The 18,809-nt window shown below is 47.2% G+C and overlaps 6 protein-coding genes and 1 non-coding gene across 7 annotated transcripts; 3 read left to right on the top strand and 4 right to left on the bottom strand.

The window, feature by feature from the left end:
- Positions 1–3,147: 3,147 nt before the first annotated feature.
- F5Y00DRAFT_t110 lies at positions 3,148–3,229 on the bottom strand. The gene has a single exon. It is a non-coding gene; the product is annotated as a tRNA-Ala (tRNA).
- A 397-nt stretch (positions 3,230–3,626) lies between these two features.
- On the top strand, positions 3,627–5,807 carry F5Y00DRAFT_241094 (NAD(P)-binding protein). Its single transcript, XM_048008334.1, has one exon. The coding sequence runs from the start codon at positions 3,967–3,969 to the stop codon at positions 5,611–5,613; it is 1,647 nt and encodes a 548-aa protein (XP_047863480.1). The 5' UTR covers positions 3,627–3,966; the 3' UTR covers positions 5,614–5,807.
- Positions 5,808–6,015: 208 nt separating this feature from the next.
- On the bottom strand, positions 6,016–8,071 carry F5Y00DRAFT_263459 (uncharacterized protein; the record flags this gene model as incomplete). The annotated part of the gene is made up of 3 exons (XM_048011514.1): positions 6,016–7,374; positions 7,444–7,459; positions 7,530–8,071. 3 exons carry the CDS (start codon positions 8,069–8,071, stop codon positions 6,016–6,018), a joined length of 1,917 nt encoding a protein of 638 aa, XP_047863479.1.
- A 1,103-nt stretch (positions 8,072–9,174) lies between these two features.
- Positions 9,175–11,421, bottom strand: F5Y00DRAFT_241088 (Microcystin LR degradation protein MlrC). The gene has a single exon (XM_048008333.1). The coding sequence runs from the start codon at positions 11,048–11,050 to the stop codon at positions 9,536–9,538; it is 1,515 nt and encodes a 504-aa protein (XP_047863478.1). The 5' UTR covers positions 11,051–11,421; the 3' UTR covers positions 9,175–9,535.
- Positions 11,422–12,964: 1,543 nt separating this feature from the next.
- On the top strand, positions 12,965–14,742 carry F5Y00DRAFT_115918 (uncharacterized protein). Its single transcript, XM_048003968.1, has 2 exons — positions 12,965–13,354; positions 13,418–14,742. Exons 1-2 carry the CDS (start codon positions 13,059–13,061, stop codon positions 14,094–14,096), a joined length of 975 nt encoding a protein of 324 aa, XP_047863477.1. The 5' UTR covers positions 12,965–13,058; the 3' UTR covers positions 14,097–14,742.
- Positions 14,743–15,199: 457 nt separating this feature from the next.
- On the top strand, positions 15,200–15,720 carry F5Y00DRAFT_241086 (uncharacterized protein). The gene is made up of 3 exons (XM_048008332.1): positions 15,200–15,360; positions 15,421–15,485; positions 15,541–15,720. The coding sequence occupies exons 1-3, from the start codon at positions 15,317–15,319 to the stop codon at positions 15,630–15,632; spliced, it is 201 nt and encodes a 66-aa protein (XP_047863476.1). The 5' UTR covers positions 15,200–15,316; the 3' UTR covers positions 15,633–15,720.
- A 16-nt stretch (positions 15,721–15,736) lies between these two features.
- Positions 15,737–18,335, bottom strand: F5Y00DRAFT_115883 (delta-1-pyrroline-5-carboxylate dehydrogenase 1). Its single transcript, XM_048003967.1, has 3 exons — positions 17,782–18,335; positions 17,606–17,713; positions 15,737–17,539 (listed from the first exon to the last, which is right to left on the bottom strand). The coding sequence occupies exons 1-3, from the start codon at positions 17,968–17,970 to the stop codon at positions 16,037–16,039; spliced, it is 1,800 nt and encodes a 599-aa protein (XP_047863475.1). The 5' UTR covers positions 17,971–18,335; the 3' UTR covers positions 15,737–16,036.
- Between the last annotated feature and the right edge of the window lie 474 nt (positions 18,336–18,809).

Below are 18,809 nucleotides of genomic sequence, written 5' to 3'. Positions count from 1 at the left end.
TCCGTGGTGGCCCACTTTACTCCTTGAAGAAACCTCCACACGCCCCCTTTCGATCACTCATTCGAGACCCCATTGGTTCCTGGGACGCGGTTGGTTGCGAAACGACTGATTACCTACATACCTTGTATAGACACAACCACATAACCCCGATGCCATAGACCGGTGCAATTAGCCGCACATCACACGGATATCACGGGTATGCTTTATATGTTGTTTGCAAATATAGAGTGTATATTAATTATATGTGCTCTACACATAAGTACTTGTTAGTTCATTAGGTACGCTATAGCCAAAAGGAGGTAGTACCTAATTTAGGAAGTACTTCCTTGTATTACAGGACCCGATTCGATGCCGTTCCAACAATAATTTAGTCAAAGCATCAGTGGGGTGCTTACACTACGTACAGGGCATCTCCCTGATCCATGATGCTTCAAAAAGTCCACCTCTACTGACTACCTATATAAAGAATACTCTACTTAACTATATAAAATGAGAGTTAAGTAATAGTCGTATATATGGATGAACTGATACTACAATAGAACACATGACGCTGCGAATTCATGTTGCATTAGGATCATTAGCATTTTAAGTATATCCTATTTTGCTAATACTCCGGGACAAGGGTATTCTACATATTCTTACGATAGATGCATATCAAACCAATTACATCTTAAGACCTTGGCTCACGTTTGAACTCTCATGGTTCCTTTAAATCATATTATCCTCTTTTTATTATGTCACGGATAGCTGAAATTATCTAATCCTCGAGAGGGAATTACTACTTGCATGTAAGTGCTGAAAATATCGAATGAATTTGTGTCTTACAAGTCGACAAGGTGTAATGAGTACGAAGTACCTAGGTACCTAAGATATGAATGACATCAAATTTCGAGATCCAACATGCTGGGACGTAAAATCGGAGAAAGGGGACCTACCTCTATCAGGCTAGCTACCCGAAATCTTGGGCGCTTTCTTAGTCGCCAATACTATCCAACTTTAGCGTTTGCTAGTGTACCTAAACTATCAAAATGGGCCAAGGACTTGTAGGTTTTAACTTGCATACTTCCTAATGATGATAATGGATAGAACCCTAATCATAGCACAACATCAAGAACCATCCTATCACCAGATTGTTCTAACCTAGTCTGTACCTAGATATGTAGGTTCGGTGAGCCCGAGCAGTACTACGGTCCCTAGTACAGAACAATGGATTATGTTCTTTACTTACTAGTCGCCGTTAACGAGAATAGCTGAAGACTAAATCCACTTAGTTAATGGTAACTACTAAAGTGCTACCTAGTAAATCTAAGCGAATATTCATAGGCCAATAGGGGGGCCTAGGCAAGCCCCAAATCGAGATGTCTAGGTTTAGATAGGTACTAAAAGATGTCTTAAGATGGCCATGTCCTCGACCGCTGTCGACTTGGAATGTCTCAATTTCAAACGGATGACTTCGAGTAATCGCCGAAACACCACTTGGTTAAAGGATGAGACACGTCAGATTACCATCGGATCAAACGAGTGAGTTTGCAGAGTTGCCCGTTTGCCATAACCCCGAGCTAGGGATATCTACTAGGTACAACAGTACTACAACTATAGCTTCCACGTGGGCTGCGGCCTTCGGCACGTTGTAGCCTTCTAGCGCGTAGTCACATTAGACTCATCTTGGCCTCGGGGAAGCACGTATACAATCCGAATCTAAACCTTCACGATCAATACTTAGAGATTCTCATACCTTCTATCTTGCCCTAGCGCATTGTGTCGATGAGTCGATGGATAATTACCTCTTTGAATATCATTTCTTTTTCATTGTCATTTCTTTTCTGTTCTTTAATTGTAACCAAACAACTTTTATATTTATGTTTTATATGTTTATCTTTGGTTAGCTATAAAACCCGCTCCCCCTTTTTTTATAACTTTTACTATTTCTTTTTAGCCCTTTTTTTTATATTTTATTTTATAATTCTTTGTTTATCTCTTTGTTTATGAGACCTTTCAATCACATTAGTGCTATTTCTTTGTCGACAGCACCGTATATAGGACGAATTTTATTGCATTTTCATCCTACCTATCTATGTATGATGGACAATATCTATCTAATGTAGGGAAACTACAAAGTTAGGTATCCTCATATCTTATTTGGAAGAACAGGAGGAACTTTCGCCACATCCTGACCTTATCATCCCTAAAAGTAAATTACTCACAGCTTAGCCCTTTGGCGTGTGCCCTTACGCTTATTCTTCTTCAAGATGCGGAATAACAGCTCCAGTTCAGGATCTTCTCCCTCGTACTCTTGAACATGTTCCCGTAGATAGGCAATCCAGTCTGGATCCTTCTCGGCTATATTCCATCTGTCGACTCGCTTGAGAATGATGAGGGCTATGGAATTATCGTCGAGCCGCAAGATCTCCGCGGCTTCAGCATACCAAACTTGTAGATGAGACATCAGTATTTCGTCTCGATGGGCCGCACACTCGCATGTCTCAGGCACATGTTCAAAGTCTTCATACACAGGTAGTCCAATCCCGTCAAACTTTACTATACAACCCCATGGGAGAGGCTCGTCTGGTCTAATACGTATGTACAACATTTTGCCGCTTTTCCAGGTCTTAAAGTGTAAGTGGTCAGTTATCTAAGTACTACTCCGAAGCTGTTGTAGACTTTGTGAATTCGTCGTCGGGCGATCGGTTATGTTGGTAAGCACGCTAATATTGCGATGGTTTGATGATGTAGCGGTAATTTTCGTGGAGGCATAGGGTACCTACTTATATAGAGATATCTCTGGAGGACTAAGCACAGTTGTCACGAAACATGTAAGTTATTAACTCTAGCAACAAAGGGATTATTTAGTAATATATATATTTTTACATGACACTTTCTTTCTGCTAGACGATTTTTGAATCACATTATTCTCCTTCTTAACGTAACAAGGCCTTAGTGACCATCTCTTTTAGGCATATCACAAATTCCTCCGTAAGACCTTTGGATTTCAGGGCAAATACAAATCCTTTCCACCTATGGTAATGATTGCCAGTTCTAGAATATCGAATTGAAGACTATAAAAAACTTACATACCTAGGTAGTAGGTATGTATCGTCGTAGTCGAAAGGGGCATAAGAAGACTATCCGGAATGGAGTCAAAAAAGTTGGACGAGCAGGGAGTCGAACCCTGGGCTTCTCGCAGACTTGCGCATGCAAAGCGAGCACTCTACCACTGAGTTACACGCCCTTGATGTGACTAGTTATTAAGGCTAGTGGCTAGTTGACAGTTGCTGCGTTAATTTACCCTATATACCAACTGTCAAAGGAGGGGTAATGACGTCACCCCTTGAACAATAAGTTTTGAACGGACGCAAACAAAGAGGCGCTTCAAAGGCAACGTTGTAATTTTTTGTATTTTACTTTCTTTGTTTGGCCTTTGTTAATCAACAAACGTATTATCACTACATATTCTTGGCGCCTTCAAAGCAAGTGCCTGTACTGATTTCTATTACCTACATAGGTACCTAAGGTAGATAACAGACTTGGCAATAGCAGCTATTGAATAGCTGAGGCAGTGGGTCGAGTGGTGAGACTTGGGGATTTAGGTCGACCTATCAGACCAGTACTAATTTGTCACTGCTGTGCTCCTACTGGCCGTCTTATACGGAGGGAGCAACGGGCCATGGCAGAGCGCCGTTACAACTTAGGTACGTTACTAAAGAAATACCGGAAGCTAACGGGGTCCCTTTCGCTCCTATGTCCGCATCGGACGACATCCTACCGGACATAATTCACATCTCAGCCTCTTAGGGATTTGCTATAGTGTTGCACAGAAACACCTCGCTACGTTACCTTAGATATTCATGTGGGGTGTATATATCTTCTGGCTTATCGATTCAAGTATTAGGTAGGGAGGTAGACAACCCAAATCAAACTCAGCCATCTTCGGGCCCCGGGGCACTATTCATATCTTCATAAATCGGCATGGCTCCGCATAATGTTCAAGACGAAGCGCCGTCGGAATTCAACGATGGACCTTTAGGGACCGAAATACGGCCACCCACGCCGCCCCCTATGTCCGCAAGCCCACCCCGAGTTGTGGTTATCGGCGCGGGGTCGCGGGGTCATACCTATAGCCGCTGTATCGGCGAGTCTAGCAACGGCGTCGTAGTCGCCATCTGCGAGCCAGATAAGTATAAGCGCGACGAGTTCGTGCAGAACTACATCAAGCGCGACGGCAAGACACTCCCCGAGGGCTCTAGCTTTAATGATTGGCGCGATTTCGTCGAGTGGGAGGTGCGCCGTCGTGAGCGCGAGGCTGCTGGGGATAAGCATGTACCCGAAGGTGTCGATGCTGCCTTCGTGTGTGTCCGCGATGAGATGCATCACGATGTTGTTATTGCTCTCGCCCCGTTGGACCTGCACATAATGTGCGAGAAACCGCTTGCCGGAAATCTAGCTGAGTGCATCGCCATGTATCAAGCCCTAGCCCCTTTGCAGCCCCGCAAAGTCTTCTCCGTCGGTCACGTACTACGATACTCGCCGCACAACATACAACTCCGCAAGCTACTGCTCGAGGACCGCGCCGTCGGCGACGTCTTAAGTATCGTACATACCGAGCCCGTCGGATACTGGCATTTCGCACATTCGTACGTCCGCGGCAACTGGCGCAAAGAGTCTACTACCGCGCCGTCTCTACTAGCCAAGAGTTGCCATGATATGGACATCCTGCTCTGGTTGATGTGCTCGCCTACACGTCCCGGATCTGACGAGCCCCCGCATATCCCTTCCGAAGTCGCATCTATGGGCTCGTTGCAATTCTTCCGAAAAAGCCGGAAGCCCAAAGCCGCGGGCGCCGCGACGAACTGTCTCAGCTGTGCCGTTGAATCCGAGTGCATATACTCAAGCAAGCGGATATACGAAAGCCCGCGGCACCGCGGTCTGGAGACAGGTAACAGGTCCTGGCCCATCAGCATCCTTCTCCCAGACATCGAGAGCTTCGGCGGCGACATCGAGCGCGCACGACCAGCCTTACTCAACCGTCTAGCCGAAAACTACGACGAGTCGACGCCGCAAGAAGAAATCGATGCGAAGAACTGGTTCGGGAGGTGCGTGTTCGAGTCCGACAACGACGTGTGCGACGAGCAAGTCGTCAACATAAAATGGGACGACGACCCCCTCCCCTCCACCACCACCTCCGGAGACTCCGTCGGAAACCGAGGCGCCAAGCAAGCGACCTTCCACATGATCGCGCAGACGAAGAAGCAATGTGAGCGCTTTACCAACATATACGGGACGACAGGCGAGATCTACGCGGACTCGTACAAGATCACCGTCGAGGACTACAAGACCGGCACGACGCAGACGTACACGCCCAAGCTCGAGAGCGGGGGCCACGGCGGTGGTGATCACGGCATCACGCGCCAGTTCATCCTGGCCGTCGACCGCGTCAAGAACCACGGCTGGGAAGCCCCGCGTGCCCAGAGCGAGTTCATCGGCTGTAGCTTGGAAGAGATCATCCGCAGCCATGCCATAGTGTTTGCCGCCGAGGATTCACGGAGGGGGCGCAAGTACGTCGATTTTAAGGATTGGTGCGCCGAGAAGGACATCGCTGCTATAGCGGCGTCTTAGACTGATGATTTTACTACCTACATTCTGATTAGTCCTATAAGCATTTCAAAGAGGTCCCTAGCTACCTAATTTAGCTATGCGTGGAGCTCTGGTCGTTCTGGCGTTTTTGCTGTGTATCATGTTGGCATCCGACGAGCCAAGAAGCTGTTATGATGGTACAAATCTTTGTCTCTTAAATAGTGAAAATTATGTATCTTCATGAATACGACAGCAAGCTTGATTTGTTACCTATTTTATATATCCGGCGCATTGGCCTGCTAGAATACAATACATGTTTGTCCTGGTATACTCGTACAAACCGAGGCATCGTGCCTCAGAGCAATTTGTAAAAAAACAAGCCTCCAATCCATATCAAGAGAAATACCCCTATTAAAATCTTACAGCTCGAAGCGCTCCAAGTATTCATTGCGAAGTCGGAGTATTGGGCATCTCTATTCCACGACTTCGCTGCAGAGATTCTAGGTAATCCTGCAAAGCCTTCTCTCGTCGGCGTCGTACTACTAGTTCCTGTGCCGTATCCCCGGCCTCGCGATGCCAAGTTTCTAGCAACTGCATGTTTTCAAATACCTGCGAATCGCCAAAGCCACGTCCACGTCCAGCCTGAGCGGTGTCGATAGCTCTTTCTAAAGCGTATCGGGCCAGCGCGTGTCGTGGATGATCTTTTACCGCAGAGTTATCCACGCCGCATCGGCTCCTATGGAATTGAGCAATGACGCGCCACGCTACCCAGCTCGTCCAGTCGTACCGATTTGATACGTCGATTCGAAGTGCAACGCGGGCCAATTTAACCGAACGCTCGTCGAGGGGTCCCTTTTGCCAAAGGTACGCCGCTGGTTCGATGAGCATCATTAAGTCTGGCGAATGGGACCTGCCATGGGACTCGAATATTGCCGATGCTGATGCTACTGCTTTCCGAAGGGATGGCAAGTTAGTTCTTGTCGAGTTGAAAAGAAGCAAGTCCCCTAGCAGAAAAAAGCTGATAGAGGGTGCGATAGTCTGCGAGAAATCATCTGTCTCGAGTAGCATGTCTAGTATGCTCTCCATACAGCTGAAGATGAAATCCACACCCGTTTCCAACGTATTATTACGGAACACATCATGTATTGCAGTAAATAATCGGCAGAAGGTACTCGATGGTCCCAACACAGCCTCTGCGTATCCAGCTAAGTACCTCCATAGTTCCTTCGCCAGCCCATAATCAGGAGATATCACACTAGCTATTAGCAAGTCAAACAGACCAAGGGCAGAGGGTGCCTTAATGAGTAAATGCAACGAGTTAAAGGCGCGCTGACCAAGCAGAGCACCTAGAGGATTATGATTCCTCGAGAAGAACCAGCAAGCCCTGCTGAAGTCTCTAGTAGCCTCGCATAATTCGCCATCGAAATAAGCGTTGAAATCTTTCTCGAAGGCCGCAGGCGATTCTAACGAGTCTCGCCAACCCAGGGTAAGGTCCTTGAAACACGAGACGAGGACTTCCTGGGCGTGAAGGTGAGACGGTAAAACCATGTGCTGGGGTTCGGCCGGTGGAGGCGTAAGCGCTCGTAGATATTCGGGCAGGTCGACGCCGGCGACGGGTGGTGTTACAAGTTCGAAGCTTGAAATGCCTTTTCGCCTCATGTAAGTTTCAATATCAACCGACCTTCCGTGGCGACGGAAAGCAGTAGGTTTGCCCACAGCGCCGCGCTCGCGTTGTAATCGCAACATCATCGCCACATCCTTCTTCTTGTTATTCTTAACGAACCCCCATTGTGCAAACTTGGCCTATAAATTGTCAGCTTTGCTTTCCACAGTATGATACAGTATGCCTTTTTTCTTTTCTTTTTTTAGTACCTTATACATACGAGGACTATGAATAAATAATAAATTAGCATACGACTCTAACACGCGAGCAATTTGCCGATATATAAGGTACTAACGTTGCTTTAAAGCCTTTCGCTTGCATTATATCCATTAGTTCATTTAATGACTTATTTTCTTCGATATAGAGTTCATGTATCTCCTCCTTATATAGTTCCCATATCTCTGGTTGGAGATGGTGGCGCGTTGGGGTTTTGTTGTACCGTACCGGTCCTCCCGGGCGAACGGCAACGGCCAAAGGTCCTGGTGAACAGCTTCCATCGTCAGTTGCGCATTTTCCCTCGTGCTTTGCCGTGGCTAGGGTTCTATATGGTAATGATGAAATTGAATTGCGGCGGCTAGCAGTTGTATCCGGCCGATCCACCCCGGTACTATACGGCAGCGGCTCCGAAGGGGTTAGAGAAGAGCCGATCGTTCCGTCGTACTGAGCTAAAGTAGCACTAGAACCCGGGCTCTCAATCTTCACGCTATAACTTGGAGAGGGACTATCCGTAGTGATGCCATCATGATCGGCGCCCTCTAGAGTTTGGCGCGGTTCATCTGGCTTCACCGCGGGCTTCGAATCCGGCCCCGCTGATTGGCAATGAAAAGCTGGCCTCATGTGATACATCAACGCGTGAGGTACTTGGGACAATCAGCAGCACTTGGTAAAGAAGCTACATGTCCCACTCCGCGTCTTCCGGGTTTGACCTGGCCCAAGAGACTTGAAGAGTTAGGTAGATAGGCGATTATGTTAGAGGAAGCACAAGGCGAGGAATAGCAGACCAATAAATGAGGAAATCGACGGTGGCTCCGTTGGAGGGGTTTAAGACGCAACACAGATGGCCGAGCGAGCGTAAATGCTTGGCAAAAGCACGTTAACGGATCTCGTTCTAACGTCGTCGTAAAATCCCCTACCAGTCTATCATCATTACTTTAAGTATGGATAGAAATGGTGACGGTGATGAAGATAAGGACTGGCTATTCGTCGGAAGCTATTCGTCGGAATGTGGTTGTATCGCGTGGCTGAGCGATTATCTTAGGTACAGCTGGGCACTACAAGGGACCTCGATAGTGCAGCAAGACAACAGCCTGAAGGCCTAAAGGGGACGTGAAGGAGCCCGGACTAAACTAGCCCTGTCCTGTCGGTTCTTGTGCTACACGTGTATATTCTTTAAAACACGTGTGAACCTGGTGAGTTACAGTACCTAGATACGGTAATCAAGACTGGGTGGTTTGGGGGCCAAGATGCGATGCAATACATAGTAGATATGTGGTGCTCACCCACGTGCCTCGCAACCCGACAGACATGGCGATACCAGAATAGTCCAGCTGAAACGTCCAAGTAGACCAATGTGACGCAATACTTCAAGGCTGAATAGTCCTCTAAATCCTATATAGGCACGACATATGAGGAACCTTCAGCCGCAACTAAGGTCCAAAGTCAAGTGTCGATCGATCTCTGGTCGGTTCTTTCATATTATGTACTTGTATGGCGACACACGATGGAGAAAAAGGATCCACGTTCCTAAAAGGCAGGCAAATCCCACCTGGAGACCTGGCTACTAGGATGTCCGGATATGTACGTAGTAAGAACAGGGCGCATATTTTAATCACGGTTGGAGTTCCGAGAAGGAGAGCTTCGCGTCAACGGCGTTATTAGATACGTTAGATGCGTTAGCTGTTACTAATATATTAAGTACGCTATGTAATAATGATGTATCTGCCACATGCGCCTTGCATAAGGGGGTTACATTACTTGCTTAACAGCTTAACTAAGGCGTCTAACTAATGCAACTTAAGTCCCTTACTATATAGGACGACGGAGGAGGGATAAGTGCTGGCGGAGTTACCCCTGACCATTGCTTTCTCTACCTGTCCGTTAGGAGGTTACCTTAGGTATTTCAGAGGGCATGTAAGCTGATGATAGCTACCTAGCTGATAAGGCTGACTTAGGTACCTAGGTTGCATCCAAGTGCCCCCATATTCAGCTGCCCATATCTGTACCTAAGATATGTATACCTTGGTAAACATGACGAATTCTACTCATTAACATCATCATAACTAGGAAATATTTACTCAAGTACTATAACGGCTCATTGGACATTGGAATCAACCTCGCAGAAAGATCAGGGTCCTCAAACTGGCGGTCGAATGGCCACATGGGACGACCAATCCGCTTATGCCCTAATCGTTTTAGATCTTGGTCAACACCACCAGGTGTAAGACCGAGCATCCAATCGTCAGCCATATCGTATAATTCCGGCTCCAAGTATCCTATCTTGACGATGACGATATCTGCGGACCGGGGTGCGAGGTTTAATTCCGTAAAATCACTTTCGTGGTGGTACGGTTTACGCAGTTTGGTCAGGATCGCGAAGACGCTGCCAACCTGCAGCACGATCTCGATCTCTGCGTGGATATCGCCCTGCTTTATCGAATGCACCCGTCCTGTCATAGTGATAGGGCCAGCATGGATGTCATCTATTTCTGCCCCAGCCGTCACCGTCACAGTCGCCCCAATGCCTGCTTCGACTGCCTTTTGGACTGCTTCGGGGCCCGGTACGCTGGCATATACAACTTTGGGACCTGATTCTGACTTAAATTCTGGACGCGCGAGGAGTTGCGTTAGGCCCCAGGTCACATCTCCGGAACCCCCCGCCGTAGGGTTGTCGCCCGAGTCGGAGATAAAATACGGGCGTTTATCCGATGCTAATGCCGTGTCCAGACATTCTTTAAATGACCCCGTAGGGGCAACGAAGGTAAAGTCCTTGTGCGAATCCCAAAATAACCGTGCTAGTCGCTCGGCACCCCTAGTAGTCGCCTCTCTGTCCCAACCAGTTACCACAACCGCAGCACGGTTTCTGGGCTCGTCAGCCCAAGCGTAGCCGACCCATATGGCTGCATCTAATACCCCTTCCGCAGCCTCAACTTCAGGAACAGCAGCGTAGATATGTGCAGCTGGCTCATCCCTCGTGGAAGTCTGTTCGCCGGGGAGTAGAATCGGGATCGGCACCCAAGCTTTGAACGGGCGTATAGTATCTTCTCCGTTCTCTCGTCGCCGAAGCAGCTTAAGCAAGTTCCTGCAAGCCCTCTCTTTTGTTTCCGCAATGTCTACATGAGGTGCCGTGCGGTAGCAGGTAATTAGATCCGTCTGATGCGCCAGCTCCCGCGAGACGTTGCCGTGCAGGTCCATTGACGCCGACACCAAGACGTCAGAACCGATAACCTGGCGGCAACGCCTCAGTAATTCGTATTCTGCATCGTCGAGACCCTCAACACACATCGCACCATGAATATCGAACCAAAGCCCGTCGACTTTCACTGCAGTCACCATCTCCGTAAGACGGCTGAGTATCTCCGAACAGAGCGACTCAAAGGCATCCCTGGTCACAATACCACCCGGCAAGGCATGGCCAATAAGTGCACCGCGCCACTCAGCAGCATCGCCTAGAGGTGTACCGGCTTGAATGAAGGGGTATTTGTCTATGATCTCTGTGCCACGCCGGGGGTGAAATGCCGGCGCGAGGGTCCTCGACGGTGTGAAAGTTGATGTTTCGCAGGCTAAACCAGCGATAGCGACGACTGGCCGTCGAGCCATGATTACACTCTATATAGTAATATTACACCTGCCCAAGTCCCAGAGAAAGACCATGGTCCATACCACAAGACTGTTGGTCTCTTGACGAGATATCACCCCGCATCCCCGCATAGAGAAGCTCTTCTATCACAGTATGTCATGAGGTACCTTACATGTATCTAATCTATAATTTAATAAAGACCAATAAGATTCCGTTTAAGATTAATGAGAACTCTATACTATCAAGTATCTAAGGTATACACGCATAGTTAATATATATATATAAACTCAAAGGCTCATATGGTGTTATAGAAACGTCATATTCTAGCAATTCAGCAAGCAGCTCAGCCCAAGGGTTGTCGAAGAGCTTATCCGTCGGAGACATTTTTTACGCTGGAACTCTTGGAAATTATTATGCGAAATTGATAAGGAAATGATAAGTAATTGATAAGTAATTCATCAATAAATGATAAGAAAATTGATAAGAGATTTGATGTTTCCGACGGATTCTCACGTGCGAGCCTGCGAGCACGTGAAAACGCTTGCGCGAGCTTGCGAGTGCATGCGTTTTCCTAAATTTTAGATTATAAGAGCTTAACCTAGAGATCAACATTATTTACAGACAGCATACGCGAACATGTTTTGGAAGATATTTCCAGGGATTCTCCGGAATCTTATTAAGTTGTAACAGCGCCATATTAATCATCATTGAGCACCTCGAAGAAGTCTGGCATTCGATGTGCCCCGCTGGGATTATCTGCTCCTGCGCCACCCCAAGATCTGTGTCAAAGCGCTTGAGGGTTTCGTGACCCCAGATCTCATCACGTACGATAATCGATATAGATATCGTTTATGATGTAAATCATCTGCGTGATACCAATAGTTCATGTATCAATAGCTTCGGACTCGGGATCATCTTCGCTCATGCCTTTCGCGGTTTCTATATAGGGGCTCTAATGTAACATCGCTAGCCTATATTAAGATAATTTCATATGCCAAGCTTCAAAGTGAAGCGTTCACTGATAATGTGTTAGAACCAGGTCACTTAACGCGTCCAATTCTTCTTTACTACATACAATACCCAAAATATGTATACCTACCTACCTCCTATGTTAGGTATGCACACGTACATTACATAGAAGACTATCACGACTTATTATTTGTTTCTCGTCTACGGCTATCCTTCCCGCATGTAGAACTCAACGGTACTTCGTTTCGTATAGCCTTATGGGGCGCACATTAACGCTATCGCTAGCGAAAACTAATTGCGTAGTCTTGGCATTTTCCTCTGAAAACAACATTGTATATTGTATTCAAAACAAGTACTTAAAAGAGTCGTATAAAATAGACAAATATATCAACAGGTTTCTTAACCTTTCTATTTTCTAGCATTAATTTTTGTCATTTTATTGCATACAAATTGGTGGAGTTCTTTAAGTCGTAAAGTATAGTGTATATTCAGCATAACATATCATGTTTAAAGCTACTTTACTCACGCAATACAATACCAGTTAAAAAAAAAAAGAAAATCATAATAAGGTACAGTTCCATTTAACGAATAGAATGATATATATCATTATTATATTTGACTTTGTTTTGCTAGTATAATTGTTGATTATTTAAGAGAGGTTCATATGCCAAGACTGCGCAATTAATTTTCGATCCTTACAAGTAACGCAGCTCTCTGGCACAGCCAAGGGTATAGAAAACTTGACTACCAACATCAATACGATAGTATTTATTCCCCAGTGGTAAAACAACCCATCTAATAGGGTAGTGGGTACATTAATTAGCTGTACTAGTCTCACATAAATAATACTCTGAGACGAGATGTACAGCATTGTCTCCTGATATCTAGTACTTATCCTTCCAACCCATCAATGTCCCGCGTAGCCCGTGCTGCGCGTAGGGGGCTAGAGAGGAATTAGGCACAGAGTCGACCTTGGGACATTCACTATTATCTGTCATTCCCGCTCACACCCACATAATAAGGGATGCCATTGTCAATGTCATATCAAGTGCGAAAACGATGACTATCACTACACCGACCTACACCGCCGGATTCACGGCCGTGACTTCGCTCGGTCCATTAACCACAACATTCGTGCCGCCCGAGTCGTGCTTTCCACCTATCCCATCTACGGATACGGAAGATGGAACAAGTTTTTATAAGGTAGGCACCGTAAGCGCAGATGATGGTTGTCTACCTCCGGACTGGGTGGTCAACGGTTATTACTCGCCGGGAGTATGCCCATATGGTTATTCGGCGGTTTGCGAGGCGGCAGGGGACAATGTCGAGACGACAGTCTGTTGTCCATATTACCGGTACGTTGAGCGTCGGCGGCCTGAGCTCCAGTCTTTGAAAAGAAACTAACTAAGTCCCCATAGTCCCAACTTATTTCAATGCTCCCCGACAATAAAATTTGGCAGCTACGGATGTGGATTTTACACCAATGATGGAACAGACAAGCCGTCGATTCTCTTAGCACCTAGTATCCTAATAGTAAATGCAGCGGGTGATATAGAAGGTAGTCTTACGGGGACCTCTTCTTCCGGATCGGTAACATCCAATGAAGTGATACCGACCGGCTCAACGAATACGATTAATTCGAACCTATTCACCTCGAATACAGCCGACCCATCAAGGACCCTCGGCGCGGGACCTTCTTCCTCAGATATTTCCGCCGTAGACACCTCCGCACAACCCGATTCGGACTCGTCAAGCTCAGGTCTTCGGGTATTAGGAGGTGGAGCTATTGCGGGGATCGTGGTGGGAGTTGTAGGTGCCTTGATGCTTGGAGCTGCGGGTACCTTTTTCTACATGCGTCGAAGGTCAGCGGGTAGCCCTAGCCCGCCGCCTTCATCCCCGTCGCCACCTACTCTTCCGCCTCGAAACCCCGAATTACTCGTACATGAGCTCCATGATAAGTCCAGACCGCCCGAGATGCCAGAGTCAAACGTGCTTTACGAGCTCCATCAACCCCATAGTCAATCGGAGATGCCCACGTGGAACGAACGCAACCCCCAGGGGCCGAACAGGCCAATGGCGTGGGAACTACCCGGATAGTTTATACGGCTTGATTGTGGCATATAGGAGTAGAAAAAGTACTGCGTGGAGCAGTGGCGTTTCATCGTCGTAGACGGGTTCCGGTCTATTGAATTTAGAGCGAGGCGTATATTTCAGGGGTAGCGAGTGTACATACCGATGATACCATCATTTGATCATACCTCCTAAAAGGCTTGTAGAGCAGATCTATACATTTGAGTTTGGCTGGCTCAATAACAAGAAGCACTTACTAAACCCTTCTCGGTGTATGCATCGAACGACGAATGGGTGCGTCGAGATAGTTGCATTGGAATAATTAACCGAATGAGCTGAAGACAACATCAAGCCTAGTGTGGCTCGAGAACTTTATGAGAGCTTAACCTCTAACGTTACCGGGTTACAATTTGGTCACATTAGGATTTTGTATCGTAGTAAGCTCTAAGGTTGATACCCCCTATTAGCCTTAGGTAGGCAGAGTTAGTGCTGTAATTTTCAGCTCATCTTTTTTGTAGTTGAACCGGCTACCATGCAAAGATTAGGGAGACATCAGTCTGAGTCTCGAGCCTTTATAGCAGCACCAGTGCGAGCTAGCCAGGTCTAGAATGATCAGTTGGTTAGACTAGGTTTATCTCGATGCATCGGTTGAGTGATGACTTTTACATATTTGCATACGAGGAACTCGGCGGTAGAGACGGCAAGGAATATCTACAACCTTAGTACCTATGTATAAGCCCACAATATTTAACATCCTAATCCCATATCCGAACAATTGCGTAGCTTCTATATATTGAGTTGACGTAAGAAATGCTTAGTTCTCTGACTAAAAAGCTTGATTTGAAGTCATGATAGTTTCAAGGGATATATAACAGGGACATCCTGTCCTGTTTCTTCGCGAGTTTGAGGGCGGTCGCAAGAGAATACCAGGAGAGTCCTAGGTTAGATAGAGGCATGTGTGTGGAGATACGGGAACTTTGGATATAACATTTCAGTCCAATGGAGCCCCTTCAATGCCTATCACATGTAACCCGACCAAGTGTTGCGTATTTATTCGGGCGGTATGATACCGGGAATGATGAATCATGTGTTATGCTCGAAAAGGTTGTCTCTCTTTCGTCTCTGGAGATTTACTTAAAGGCCAAGTAGCCCCCTCGATCACCCACTCTTCTTCTTTAATCGAGAAAAGCGAGCTACAAAAACAAGATCATATAAGTCGAGTAATATATTAACAGCATTCAATCGACATGGACAAGCTGAAGAAGGCAAAGGACTCCGTAACTGGCCAGACGTACGTTGCTTCTCCCGAACATGACCCCCTTACATGCGAAATAACTTACAATGGAAATAGTGCGGCCGACCAGACTGCCCAACAGCCCGGTAAACACGCTACCAAGGACACTACGGTCGATTCCAGTATGTTTTAGTCTTTACTCTAGTATCGTGCAGTTAATTAAAGGCATACCCTTAGTGGTGGATCGAGAGGCACAGAAGAAGGGCGCTCCTAGCGGAGCTGACCCGATGATCAATAATGTTGTCAATGACGAAGTCAACAAAGTCTAGGTACTAGCTTTAGAATAGTATGATATGAAGTGTTCATTGATGATATTATTACATAGTATATATTAGTCAAATCATTGTTGTATGGTGATCTCGCTCCGTTGCCCGTAAAAGGGTCCTATTGACGTGAAACCTCGCCATCGTAATGTACGTAGAGGATGTAGAGAGTAGCATTGATAATGGAATTAATAAAAGAGAAACTGTCCGTAAGAATATAACGATATAGGCCCCTGAACATCCGACCTTAATTTAGGTAAAAATATCATATATCACGACGTTTATTAGCATAATAAGTGCCGTACTCCATATAGAGAGCTATATCATACTTGGTATCAAGCGACCACAACTATCGACCACCAGCCAACAGCCTATTCCAACCCTCCTAGAGGCTAGCAACTCCTCACTAACTAGACCTCATTACTAGGATACTCCACCGTATTACTAGGCAGAAACTCCTCCTTAATGCTCCTCAAGCTCACAAACCTGCTAATAATGTTGATACTACCCGCCTTATCGTTCGTCCCGCTAGCCCGCGCGCCACCAAACGGCTGCTGGCCCACCACCGCGCCCGTGCTCTTGCAGTTGACGTAGAAGTTGCCCGCCGCGTTGCGCAGCGCGTCCTCCGCGGCGCGGATCGCATGTCTGTCGGACGCGAACACGGATCCCGTGAGCCCGTACTCGCTCGTGCCGTCCACCAGCTTGCACGCGTCGGCGAACGCCTTCTCGGCGTCGCCGGTCGTGTCGTCGTACACGTACACCGTTAATATCGGACCGAAGAGTTCCGTCGATAGCAGCTTGTGCGTCGGGCTGCTGGCCTGGTAGATGGTGGGGTAGACGAAGTATCCCTTGGACCCGTCGTACTTGCCGCCGGTCAGGAGCTCTAGCTCAGGGTCGTTCTTCGCTTCGTCGATGACTCGGGTTAGCTTTTTGAAGCTGGGCTCGTGGATCACGGGCCCGATGAAGTTCTCGGGTTTCCACGGCGCGCCGACCTTGAGCGCGCTGGTCTCCTTGACTAGCTTCTCCTTGAACTCGGGCCAGATCGACTTGGCGACGTACGCACGGCTCGTAGCGCTGCACTTCTGACCCGAGTACTCGAAGGCGCCACGGACGGTCTGGACAACGGCATTTTGGATGTCGGCGGACGAGTGGACCAGGTGGAAGTTCTTGCCGCCGGTCTCGCCTACAATGCGTGGGTAGCCTACGTACCGGGCCTCGGCGATGCCCTGTCCGATCTGACCGTACAACTTGCGGAATACGGCTGTGCTGCCAGTGTAGTGTAATGCGGCGAACTGCTTGTGCGCGAGTACCGCCTTGGTCACCTCTTCGGGATTTCCAGGCACGAACTGAATCACATTCTCAGGCAGTCCTGCCTCGAGTAGGATCTTGTGTAGTAGATAACCCGCCGCAACCGCAGAGTCAGATGGCTTCCAGATCACCACGTTGCCCAGAAGCGCGGGTGTTGCTGCCAGATTGCCCCCGATAGCAGTGAAGTTAAATGGGCTGACGGCGTAAACAAAGCCCTCCAGCGGTCGGTATTCGATACGGTTCCATAAACCAGGCGAGTTGTGGGCAGGTTGTTGTGCGTATAATTCTTCTGCATATTGGACATTGAAGCGCAAGAAGTCGCACAGTTCCGCTGCAGCGTCGATCTCGGCTTGCCAAGCATTCTTGCCCTGGCCGAGAATTGTAGTGGCCATAATTTCATATCGGTACTTGGTGGCTATGAGATCTGCCGCCTTGAGGAAAACAGCAGCCCTGTCTGCGAAAGGGAGCGACTCCCATGCTGGCTTGGCGGCCAAGGCTGCTTCGATGGCTTTATTCACATCGGAGGGACTAGCTGTGGAATAATTGGCTACCGGCGTATTGTGGTCGGAAGGGTTATATTGTGTAGACTTTTGTGATGTTTTGACCTGTATAGGAGATTAATATACGGAGCTTAAGGGGAGATTGGCCTTCGTATTATATATTATATATACCTCCTTGCCCCCTATCACGAGCGGAATTTCTATTGGGCCCTTCTTCTGTTGATTCTCAATTGCAGCGAGGAGTCCTGCTCTTTGCGCCGAGCCCTTCGCATATGTGTGCTGTGTATCTTGTTAATTACTTGGCCGATAATTGGTGAGACTGAAAAGAGCGTATAGAATAAACGTACGTTAGGTTCATTTGTAACTTTAGGTATCTTGAAAGTAGCCAGCGACGTTGTTCTGGCGCTCGTCGTACTCAAAGCCCTTATATTTCTAGGAGATCGAAGGGTTGGTAGACATTTAGAGCAAACCCTCGAAGACAGAATCGGGCTCTGCATTGCCCTCACAAGGCCATAGCCTCTGGGTGTAGATGCCATATCGAATATACAAATGAAGAGGATGGGGTATCTTAGTATTTTACTAGTATAGATCAACAAATTTTCGTCACTAGATTTTTATCGCTAGATATTGCGTGCAACGTAACTACTTATCAAATAATAAAGTCGACAGACGATGCTTCATCGGCGCTTCAACTCCGATGATTATGATGTAGGTGCTCGCTTTGTTGCGGCATAAGACGAACGACTTTGCGGGGCAATGAAGCGCGAAATCCCAATTGAAAGGAAGCACCAATTAGGAGCTTAATATTTGCTGTAGACAAGCCGAATTCGGCATGAGCTTCTTGAGCCGCCTTACGCCTTGCTATTCTTAGTTCGACTTATAAACTGGAAGCTAACATCCGATTAGAACGGAGAACGGCTAGATTCGTATCTCGGCGTCGGACCCGCTGAATCTTATCAATTCTTAATAACTTTTACAGGTAGTTATCGATTCGTAAACTGTGGAGTATAACCTCGGCATATGAACTTGGGTAGGCTGGGCTTCTGATATCAGCAGTGGAGTATAAAGTACATAACTATGAAAGGGATTCAAAAACTAATTCGTTATAGTAATCCTCTTCCTGGGGTATTATCCTTCGTCCGTTGTTTTAAATACGGCCTTGCATTCCTAATCCACTCTTGAAATATACCCGACAAGTGAGTTATATAATAAATCGCGTAACATATGCGCCCCTATCTCGAATACAGCTTCTAGCTAGGCTTGCCTCTAGTGAGTAGCTTCGGGCGCCGAGACAGGTAACGAAGGCGCAGTACTTGGAGCAAAAGAACTCGCAGCTCCAGCCGTGTCTGGTCGGCTTCGGTGGTGCCGAAGATGA

The sequence above is a fragment of the Daldinia vernicosa genome, assembly GCF_022497035.1.
Source record: "Daldinia vernicosa strain CBS 139.73 unplaced genomic scaffold F5Y00scaffold_33, whole genome shotgun sequence".
In the NCBI taxonomy this organism is placed as follows: domain Eukaryota; kingdom Fungi; phylum Ascomycota; class Sordariomycetes; order Xylariales; family Hypoxylaceae; genus Daldinia; species Daldinia vernicosa.
The sequence above is the reverse complement of the archived record's forward strand: the minus strand, read 5'-3'. Positions and strand labels throughout refer to the sequence as shown.